We start from the raw sequence: 9214 nt of genomic DNA on the forward strand, positions 1-9214 counted from the left end.
AGCTACCAGAAGTAGGCAGAGCAAGGAGGGTCATAAAGCTTCCCACTGTATAAGCAATGCTGATGCAGTGGCAGACTTCCTAAAACCTTCACAAACAGCCAGGAACCAAGAGTGTTAAGGAGTGGCCTTTACAGAGGACACAGCCTTGATTCCAAGTCTGGGTAAGACAAAGGTTTATTCTTGCTGCTTTCTGACTCTCCATTCACCCACACACTCTTCCCTGAATTTCAGAAGGACCACAGATCTCTTCACAATCTTATTTTTCAATTTGTTCTATCAACTTGATGTGATGTGGACACTTCTGCCTTGATGCAATGAACAGGCTGTAGTAGAGAACAGCAGTGTTTGGTTCTCTGTGTGTTAGACAAGCCTGCCAGCACAGCCTGGTGCCCCTCCTTTGTCAGGCTGGTTGCTGTGCTCGGCACACACACCAGCCCAGCCCTGCTGTAAGCACATCACACACCCGTTCCCCAGCCAGCTGCCTGCGTACTCAGAGAGTTCATCTTGGCAGTTTATAGCTGACCTGCTATCTTCTTCTTAAAAGGCAGAATATGAAGTCACTAGTGCAGCCATATTTCTGGAGTGAGGGGGAAGCTCTTCTAGTGTGTCAAACACCTATAGAAGAGCCTCTCTTACTTGCTGTCAAATCTGTGACAGCCCAAGGAACTTCCCTTTAAGATCACCTACCCTCACTTCAAATTCAGAGTTGGACTAAAGTAGGGGATTTGTGTGAATCTTGTTTTCTCCTGTCAAATGCAACTCAACAGGCTTTTCTAAGCAAAGTGATTTCTTTCAAAACCTGCCGTATGCCATTCAGCCCCATGAAGGAGGTTCACTGCCTTGTTGCTATGGTACCCTTTCTCTAAAGAGGAAGAAAATAGTTAATTATGCAATTTAAGAAACTACAGAAGAATGACAGAATGAGAAATAATAGAAAGGAAGATTCTGCGTTTGCAATAGAACTGCTGGCTGCTCTAAAATACACCATGTTTACAGGGGAAATACTTGCCCAGTGCACGTTGTGTAGGGCCAGGGCTTCTCTGGCAGCAGGGATTTCAATGAGATGCCCTTTGCTAGGCACTGTGCCTGCCATCCAGGAAATCAATCCTGTAGTCAGTTACTGCTATTACCTTCCCTGCTTAATGCTCCAGACATATTTCCTTGGCAGAAATTCTGGATGGAGCTGGGACAGCGATAATACATCACAGACCCACAAGCTCCTGCTGCTTGTGGATACACAGAGATACAGTTCAAGACTTAAGTGCTTTGTATCTCCTTGGCAGAATTTCATTGCTCCTTGGGTCTACTAAACCCAGCTTGCTTTGCCCAGGACCCTGGAAAATCCAGTTTGTGGTGCACAAGGCAGGGCCAAAGAGACTGCAAGCATCAAACCTGGCAAGATCCCAGCAGCCCCTTTAGAAAGAATGGTGGTTTCCTTTGCCAAGAGCAGTGGCAGGTCAGTACAGCTTGGGTGAAACAAAGCACTACAACAGATCTTTGCCAGGAATGGATCTAGGCCGGTGCTCTGTGAACAGGGGGAGCTGCCTCTTGTAGGGCACACGTAGCTCTGTGAGCCAGGGGGAAGGAAAGAGTTACCCCATGCCTTGTTTCCCAATGTGAGCAGTGAGAGAAAGAGGGAAGATGACCTGACCCGTGCAGTTGTTTACTACAGATGACTAAAAGGAGATGGAGATCTCAGGCTCTCCTTCTGCCTCACAAGGGCACTAATGGCATGGAGGGCTAGACAAGAGCCACATATGGTGGTAAGAGGAAGAGAGCAGTCGAGAGGCAATAATAAGCCAAAATACTTCTGGGAACACAGCAGGAATGGCTGTCAAAAGACCAACATTTTAATCAACAAACTTTGTAGCCACGAGGCTTCCCACTAAGGGAATACACAGATTCCTGCTTTCACCAGCAGCTTTTACCTCCTGCATTTTTAAGGCTCAGGATGGTCTCTCCAAGCTTCCCTCAACAAGTATTTCCAGGGAGGGTGGCTTTCCAGACTCTGTCACAGGAGTAACACTCAACTCAGTCCCTGATGAACTGATGTTGAAAGCTGTCTGTCCCTTGCACTGCCCCTCACAGTCTCCTGGCCTTCCGTGGGCGGCAGCCGTTGTGGGGGACCGGGCTGTTGTCGGTGATGGAGATGACCTCCAAACCTCCCATGGTCAACCCCTTGATGGCAGCCTGCAACGAGACAGCAGATGAGTTACCAACACACGGAACAGCAGAGAAGGGAAAAAGCTCAGGGCAAAATAGTTTAATCCCCCATCTGAAAATCAACTCGTTCCAATGGTTCTCACTTTGTATTTCTTAAAAATAAGTAACTCATATTGGAAAACCCAGTTTAAACATATCTGCTCTAGTCTTTTCTTGAGCTTTCCCATCAATTTTCCTACTTTATCCATAAGAAGTCCCAAATACAGCTTTTATTCTACCTCCAAAATAGTATTACTCTAAAATTCTAATAACTCTAAAAATTCAAATGACTCTAAAAATTCATTACTGGGCACTTGGGTGAGGAATCCTTTATATCAGCTTCAGAAAAACCAAGTTAATTGAGACCAGCCTGAGTTTAGAAAACATGCATGATGCCTGAGAAAATAAAAGTATGGAAAAGCAACTCCAACACCTACTTTGCGTCCTGGTCCCAGTCCTTTCACCATGACTCGCACGTGCAGTACACCCTTCCCACGTGCTTTCTGTGAAAAGAACAACTGGTTAGTGTTCTCTTTGACATAAACTCGGGCTCCCCTGCTGTCTTTCATTATCATAATAGTATTTAAGTAAAAATAAAGATTAGGTAGTAAGGGATACAGAAGACATATATGGGGATTGTTGCAGAGACATTAGGAGCAAAGGAGGCTGGGGTATGACCATGGCAGTTCAAGAAAACTTCTGTGCTAGACTGTCATCTCTGCACACAGAGAAAGCTCTCAAATAAAACTATCTGTGACCTAAAGCCAGGGCAGAAAAGGACATATCCATAGATACATGACTGAAGTGGCAAGGGACTAACAAGGACTAACTCTAAGCTGTTTTCCCTTCTCTAATGTGGTGACTTCTCCCCTGTGAGCAGTGCATTCTTTCTGGAGGGTAAATGAGAAGAGCAGGCAAGCTTTACATTTGCTGTGCAGGAGTCCACACCTTCAGTGCAAAAATTCTAGGAGCTTGCAAATTGGAAATGAAGAACTGCTGTAGAGCACAGCCCTGCTGCCACCACGTGGAGGGAGCACCTCTGGCTCTCTTTCTCATTGTGTTCTGGTGCAATTAACGTACTAACAACAGTGACAGAATAAATCAGTCCAAGCACAGCTACGCAGCTATTATGAGGCTCCAACGAGCACAGATTAATAGTGAAGATGTTCTTATATCCCTCTGAGTCAACCACAATAAGCTGTTGGCCAGCAGTGGCACCAAACTCCTCTGGCATGAAAGGCTGGAGCGAGTTCCACTTAATTTAGGATAAGGATTTTCAGTTTAACCTTGCCTCATTCTGCTGTAATGAGGACCGTGACACAGCCAGCCCCATCTCCTCCACCTGGACACCCACGTGGTTTTTAGAAAGATTTACAATAAACCATATGCAGCTGGAAACTACAGGTGCAAGGAACATCACCTTCTCTGACTGGAACTGCTGGCTGGAGCTCAGTTCTCCTGTGGCAGAGAGCAAATATGAAACATCCAGACAGTAACTACAGCTATTTCTCAGTCCCCTATGGTGCAAAACTTGAACTGCTGCTGATTCAGGGGCTACATTCCCAAAATGGCTGAGAAATGTTCACTTAGGAAAAAAGGATGCTGTGCAGACCGGCACTAAGAAAGGACAGGCTCCAAGTTACGTTTCCAATTACAACCTGCACAGCTCAGCTCACTCTTGGGGCATTTCTAACAGCTCTTTCAAACGCTTTGTGTGCAAATGAAACTTGGGATGCTGTGGAAGAGCTCTGGAGTGCTGCCTGTGAGCCAGGCCAGTGCCCAGGTCTGGGCCAGGCAGTCAGTGCTCCCGTCTGGAGGAGGGAATCACGGGTGCGGACTCACCACTGCTGCTGCCATGGCCGCGGTCTGTGCCGCGATGGCAGTTCCCTTCTTGGCGTTCTGGAAGCCCTCGGTGCCGCAGGATGTGCGGGCAAACGGCTGGTTGTCAAAGCTGACCACCTGGATGTGGGTGCTGCGGAAACACAGGGGCAGAGGGAACAAGCAAGCTGGAACAAAGCTTTGTTCTCCAGTTTTTCGCTCACCTTACTGGCATGGCTGACTGCAGGACTTCTGTCTCCCTTTCAAAGTATCCCACTTACTCAAATCTGCTGCACAGAGCACCCAGCAGTGACCTTCTGGTCACCTTACAGACCCAGGGAGGACGTTTCTGGACAAGATGTGCTTTAGCTAAGTATACCTCAGACCCCACTCAGCCCTTTCAGACCCACCTCTCACTGCATTTTACCTCTTCTACGAAAAAAAAACCAAAAAAAAAACCACAAAACACTTCTAGAACTTGAAAGAGCTTTGAACAGTAACATATCACAGGAGGAATCACTGATGAAACACAACTGTCTCTCATGGAGAATATGATAATTTTTTCAACAGAAATAGTACTAGAAATAGTGCTAGAGCAGAGGGCTGGAAGTAAACTGCTGTTAAAACTGTCAGCATCAGATTATTCAAATCAGAATGTAATCAAAATGTATAAAAACAATCTTACTGCTTTAAAAACACTGCAAGAACAGTTATGCTCCCTGAACAGCACTGAGGTTTGAATCATGATCATTTTCCCAGTCATGAACACCACTTCCCTTGCACTTTTATTTTGAGCCTTTAGATCAAAAGGACGGCAGGCCAAACCCCGGGTTCTAGGCCTTTATTTCACATGAGAGCAGGAATGGAGCAGCTCATTTACTTACTTGTTGTATGTTGCTTTAATGTGAGCTATCGGGACCTCTTCATAAACCTTGCCATCCCACCTCATGGAGTTCCTCTGCAGGATTGAAGAGCTGATGAAGAAAACAAGAGTTACCAGGCCTCGCTCTTTAAATATTACAAAGTTTTATTTCATACCGGGAAATAAAGAAAGAAGGGATCAAGCCTCCGAAAAACACAAGCTGCGTTTCTGATTGACTCAAGTCGCTCCCTCCCCTTCTTCGGCTGAAAACCCACCGAAGGCGATAAAACCTCGCAGCAAGCGGCAGATGGCAGCGCCCTCCCGGCGCGGCCTGGCCTCGGCTCTCACCTCTGCTCGGTCGCGCTCTGCTTCTCCGTCTCCTTGGCAGCCGCCCCCGCGCTGTCCTGCAGCCTCGAGGGGCCGGTGCGGAGCCCGCGGCACAGGGCGGCGGCGCGGCCCCTGAGGGAGAGAACCGCCGGTGAGCGCTGGGGAGGTGGGGGGGATACGATCTAGCGATAGCGGGAAGCCCCCAGCTGCCACCCCGCAGCGAGGGGACCCTCCCCGCTGTCCCCCCGCTGCCCACAGCCCGTCCCGCCCGCTCCGCTCACCCCCAGCCCAGCACCCGCTGCCCGGCGACCGCCACGGCCGCGCTCATGGCGGCGGCTCCGACCCGCGCCGGGGAGCGGCCGCCGCGGAGCACGACGGGAGCGAGGAGGGGACATGGCGGGGCATTGTGGGGCGCGGGCCATGGCGGCGCCCCGGGGGCAGCGGCCGGCGCGCCTCGCTCGCTGGGTTTGTAGCGCTGCCCCGCGGCGCCCGTGGAGGCTTTTTGGGGCGATGTGCTTGTTGAGGCTTCCCCGAATCACGCAGCCTCTGGAAAAGGAGGAGGAAGAGATGGCGGCTCTCATGGAGCAGGTGGAGGGGGATGTGGGGGTGTGTGTGTGGGTGCGTGGGGGTGTTGATGGGGAAATGGCGCCCTCAGGCATGAGGGGAGAGGGACGTCAGGGGCTGCTGGCCTTGCACACACCGTCTGTGATGTTGCTGCCCGAGTGCTGTGTGTGCGGTTTGCACCACATTTCTTGGGTGTTGGTGATGTTTCCATGGTCTTCCTCTATGGTGTTGGTGTCCTTGTCACACACTCTTGCTGCAAACAGGGAAATCATGCTCAGCCTCAGGAAGTTCCCATTACCTTATGTTTGCTGAGCTGGAAATAATTTAATTCTGCTTGCTAATGCCTATAGTGCTTGTGGCTTAAGAATTCTTTATGTTGCCTTTCTAGATAGAGCTGGAGAAGAGCCACTATTCAGATCATGAAATCCGTAAGCTGGAGGAGGAGGAGCAGCTCAAAAGGAAAAAGGAAAGCTTGTATGATGAGGATGAAGCACAAGGCAAGACCGTCATCATGGTTCAAGACGTGGAGGAGAAGTGGGAACAGAAGTTTCTGCGGTTCAAAGCTGCCCCACGGATAACAGGTACAGCCTGGAGTCTGTGGGGGCTGAGAACACCCAGATTGTTTGCCAGAGTGCAGTTCAGTAGAATGAAGGCATTTTTGGGTCTTTTTTTTTGCTTGTTTTAAAGAGAGTCTTGATTCTGTGGCGGCACTTGTGCAGTTAATTGTCTGACAGGGAAATCAGTGTTCCCATGCAGCAAAAATGTGTGTGTTCACTAGGGCAAAATGATGAAACTAGATGTGGTTTCCAGACAAGAGAAATGTTTGGTCATTTGGTTCCCAAGTTCTGCTTAGTGCTCCTGTTGATTTTTGTCAAGGTAGAGATCCAGGCTGCTTGTTATAGATTCCTTCTGGAACTGAAAACAGCAGCTGAATCCTGCAATGACTTCCAGAGTGACTGACAGCATTCCTGTCTGGGTTCTCTTATTCTATGTATCCACATTCATGTATTGTTGCTGGGCATGAGGCACAGAGGGTTGATGAATCAAGGGGGTCAGAGTGTGCTGCCAGGAGCCTTTGTTTGCAGCATGTGTTGGTTTTTGGCAGATGCTGATAAAAGCAACGATCGGACGTCGTTGAACAGGAAGCTGGACAGTAACCTGATGCTTCTGGTGAAGCAGAAAATTGGTAACCAGGAGCTGTGGCTCCTGCCTCAAGTGGAGTGGCAGCCTGGAGAGACGCTACGAAGCACAGCTGAGCGAGCCATGGCTACGTTTTTGGGTGTGTAGCTTGACCCTCCCTCTCGTTTGTCCCAGTGGTTTTCTTCCGATGCCCTCTCTGAGGGATATTTGCCATCTGCTGTAGTAAAAAGGCATTTCATGGCAGGGGGCTGGCAGGCTGGGAGTTGGTTCTCTGGCTGCCAGCAGCAGCAGCGCCGTGTCTGGCCATCGTAGTCTGATGTTGGGGCATCACCAGACACCCCCTGAATGTCTGGGCTTGCTCTGGGCTTCTCTTTCCCTCTTACTGCTCTGTATTAGCTTTTGTGGCAGATGGGTGATGATGGCAAACGCGTGTCCTTGCTTTTCACTCAAGATTGGCAAAGCTGGATACCCTGTCCTTCCCTTTCTTCCTCTCCCACTCTGAGAGGACTTGCTAGTCTTCAGACAAGCTGTTTTTTCATGAGAAAAACCAGTTTTTTCACAGTTGTCAGTATTTTTGCCAAAGAGGAAACAGTCAGTCTGAACCACATACAAGGAACGGCTTATGCTGCCTTTTTGTTATACAGGGGAGCACTTATTGTTGCTCTGTGTTCTTATGTCTTACTGTCTTTCTCTTGCATTGCTGGCATCTTGCAGGAGAGCACATTCAAGCCAAAGTCCTGGGGAATGCACCTTACGGGATTTACAAGTATAAATTCCCCAGGGCCATCAGAACTGAGGATAACGTGGGAGCCAAAGTCTTCTTCTTCAAAGCTTTCCTCCAGAGCAGTGATTTGTCCCAGGCAGAGCTGAAGGCAGATTACCTGTGGGTCACGAAGAAGGAGCTGGGAGATTACCTGAAGTCAGAATACCTGAAAAAAGTCAATCGATTCCTCCTGGACTTGTAAGCAATGGGCTGTGCTCCAGCAGATGGGGAGGATGTGGGACGTGGCTCCAGAGAGGAGCACGGCTGCTGCTTTGCATGGTCTGTGTGTATGAGATGTTCACTTGGGCTCTGGAGGATAATTTGCCTTTGCCTTATTTCCCAGTTCTCTTCACTGGTCCTGTAATGAATAAACATTAAAATTTATACTCGAAAGTGAAGCTTTCCTGAGGGAGTTCTTTGCTCTTGTTGAATTCTCCTCCTCCACCTTTTCTGGAAATGCATGCTGTGATCCTTTTCTCTCCCAAGAGTGTGGTTCCCTGGGGCTGTGGTACCCAGAAGGTTTGCTTTGCGCTCCAGGCTCCTGTCACAGGCTCAGTCTCAAAGGGTATCTCCTTGCAATGGCTGATGCTTATCTCTGGTACGTGCTCTCTGATAAGAGCAGCACTGGGGGGTTATCTGTGTGTCCTGGTGGGAACAGACCCTCTTGAACACCAGCCAGGACAAGGTGGATTTCTGAGGAGATGTAAGCAGGGATATTCACAACTTACTAACTTTTAGTGTTAGCTGCCTCTGGCCTCGAGTCTGTGATGCACAGTGGCTGTGGAGGACACGTGTCCATGAGGAAGAAGCAGCTGCTCTCCCACCCACGCTGCCTCCCCTTGAGCCTCAGGTTACAGCCACAGACACTGAAGGAGGGTAGCAGCAGCAGCTCTCTGTCTGGGCTGGGAGGGGAAGGTGCTTTAGCATTGCTGCCTTCAGGGAGCAGCCTCAAAGGTGTCTCTAGGGAGTTCTTGGCTCCCATTCCCACTGCATTAGGCCAGCACTGCTAACCCAGCACAGCTGGGTCTGCCTCAGGTAGCCTGACCCTGTTACCCCAATTTCTTTATTAGAAGATCTATCCTGGGCTTATGTGGTGCTGCCTTGGCCCTCTGGGGCTGGTTCTGTTGTTGGAGGTTTTTTTCTGGTTGTAAATGTTGCTGTTCAGTAGTCAAGAGTGCTGCTGGACTTTGCAGGGAATCAGCTTGCTCCAGCAGCAGGGAGAGAGGAGGAAATAACTGTCGTTAATCATCCAGAGAGAGTTCGGCCTCCAGAGGTGGAATTGGAGATTGCTCTATGTATTTTATCAATCCTTTGGGAGCTGTTGAGCTGCAGGCCTCAAAGTTACCCTTAATCACTATGCAAGCCATTGGGGTGGAGGGTAGCACAGCAACCTTCTATTTTCTAATGCTGGATGGTTTGGGAGCTGCAGGTTTGCCATAAATTACCAACAGCACTGGGTTCCTGGAAGCATCCTCACAGGCCTGGCAAGGAGGCTGAGTCTGCAGCAGAGGGCTGTGGCTCTCTGAGAGGAAATAAAT

General features: G+C 49.3%; 2 protein-coding genes across 2 annotated transcripts; one reads left to right on the forward strand and one right to left on the reverse strand.

Annotated features, from left to right (window-relative positions):
- Nucleotides 1-1828: 1828 nt before the first annotated feature.
- On the reverse strand, nt 1829-5588 carry MRPS11 (mitochondrial ribosomal protein S11). The gene is made up of 6 exons (XM_042039271.1): nt 5491-5588; nt 5231-5341; nt 4905-4994; nt 4045-4174; nt 2640-2705; nt 1829-2190 (listed from the first exon to the last, which is right to left on the reverse strand). The coding sequence occupies exons 1-6, from the start codon at nt 5535-5537 to the stop codon at nt 2083-2085; spliced, it is 552 nt and encodes a 183-aa protein (XP_041895205.1). The 5' UTR covers nt 5538-5588; the 3' UTR covers nt 1829-2082.
- A 6-nt stretch (nt 5589-5594) lies between these two features.
- Nucleotides 5595-8074, forward strand: MRPL46 (mitochondrial ribosomal protein L46). Its single transcript, XM_042039270.1, has 4 exons — nt 5595-5797; nt 6162-6354; nt 6879-7052; nt 7628-8074. The coding sequence occupies exons 1-4, from the start codon at nt 5603-5605 to the stop codon at nt 7876-7878; spliced, it is 813 nt and encodes a 270-aa protein (XP_041895204.1). The 5' UTR covers nt 5595-5602; the 3' UTR covers nt 7879-8074.
- The last annotated feature ends 1140 nt before the right edge of the window (nt 8075-9214 follow it).

This window comes from Corvus kubaryi, unplaced genomic scaffold (assembly GCF_017639235.1).
Source record: "Corvus kubaryi isolate FWS band 111438036 unplaced genomic scaffold, C.kubaryi_AGA036_p1.0 37394, whole genome shotgun sequence".
Lineage (NCBI taxonomy): Eukaryota > Metazoa > Chordata > Aves > Passeriformes > Corvidae > Corvus > Corvus kubaryi.